Raw genomic sequence first — 1,463 nt, forward strand, 5'->3', positions numbered from 1 at the left:
TGTATGAATCGATCAGTCATACTTCACACACCAATGTTCTGGTTACCTGAATTCTGAGATCTCTATTAGTGAGATTTCGGTGATATTCATGGCACACAGGGTTTCGCCAAGTCCTACTAAGTGAAAGCTCTTCAGATCCTGGATAGCATACGCTGAATCTTCCAGGAACCCTTGCAGAATGGATTTAGCCTAGAAAGATGAGGAAGGATAGAAGATGAACTATGCGGAGATGATCAAGATTCCAAGTCCAGAGGGGATAGCAGTCTCCTGACTGGTCCCCCAACCCATCCCTCGGGATGCTCTCCCCAGCCCATGAATTCTGGCCGTTGCATCCAGGTTAACATCCTTAAGTGCTGCTTCCACTGAGTATGCTCCCTGCTCTATGGAGGTGTCCTCAGGCAGTGAAGTTCTTGTTCCTTCACCAATACTAAAGAATTTTTATTCTGCTGGTTTATTTTCTTCAGTCATTCTCACAGCCTTCACAGAGTTTGGCCATTCAAGTTGCTCTGCATTGGAATCCAAACATTCCCAGTATCATTTCTACAATATTCCAGCAAAACATTGCCATTTCCTGCCTCCATGTCTTTGTTCAAATCAGACCCTCCACTTTGAAATGCATTTCTTGCATTCCCAACTGCTGAAACCCAACCACCCTTTTACTTTTTGGTCTATTCAAAAGTCACCATCTTCCTGAAATCTCCTCCGACCATCTCGGCCAAAATTAATTTTTCTTCCTTTAAGATCCCAAAGAAATTTGTTTGCTCCTCACTCTTCAATTCCAAAGAGTCGACCCTAAAATGTATCGGTGTTAACAACCACACAAGGATCTCTTGAGTGAGCTCTGATTTAGGAGGGCTGATGTGTACAGTCCTTGTAATTCCAGCCTAGCAGACATTCATTATCCATGGCTTTACCTAGGGAACCACTCCTTCTGCACTCTTACTTCATTTAGGTCAGTTGGCACTGAGTGTATCCTGAGATCCAGGGCTGATAGTGTGACCCAGTGCTGGCCAACCAGTCATCATTTAGTCTAGCTGCAGTAATTGCTTCTGGATTAGGCATGTGGTTCAATTAGATACAACTAGGCCTTGGGCTGGAGCAGTTAGGAGAAAAGTTATCTCTTTACTCTGGATTTGAACTTGGAATGACATACACCTGGATTGGCTAGAAGCCACCATGTCAGGAGAGCCAGAACAAAGGAAAGCAGAATCAAAACATGGTTAAAGACAGAGAGTTAGCTGTGGGCTTGGGACCATAGTCGCAGGGGACATCAAGCTCAATTGGCATAACATACCATACAAAATATTGTTCCACCTCCTACTTTGGCGAGTAGTGACTGGGATCTTAAAAGCTAGCAAGCTGACATCTAGATGCAACGATGGGTCTCTCCTCGTCCAGAGCAAAGAAGAATGAAGAAAACCAAAATTCATGGAAACAATTAGTCCTAGCGACTGGTACACCAT

At 44.1% G+C, this 1,463-nt stretch overlaps 1 protein-coding gene across 1 annotated transcript in view; it reads right to left on the reverse strand.

Annotated features, from left to right (window-relative positions):
* The window catches only part of OTOA (otoancorin), a 117,837-nt gene that overhangs the window by 7,246 nt on the left and 109,128 nt on the right, over positions 1 to 1,463 (reverse strand). Inside the window, exon 21 of the mRNA XM_007953194.1 lies at positions 47 to 189. Within this exon, the coding sequence (XP_007951385.1) occupies positions 47 to 189 (143 nt within the window). The remainder of the gene's footprint in view (positions 1 to 46; positions 190 to 1,463) is intronic.

This window comes from Orycteropus afer, unplaced genomic scaffold (genome assembly GCF_000298275.1).
Source record: "Orycteropus afer afer isolate SDZICR_OR568_19922 unplaced genomic scaffold, OryAfe1.0 scaffold00376, whole genome shotgun sequence".
Taxonomy (NCBI): Eukaryota; Metazoa; Chordata; class Mammalia; order Tubulidentata; family Orycteropodidae; genus Orycteropus; species Orycteropus afer.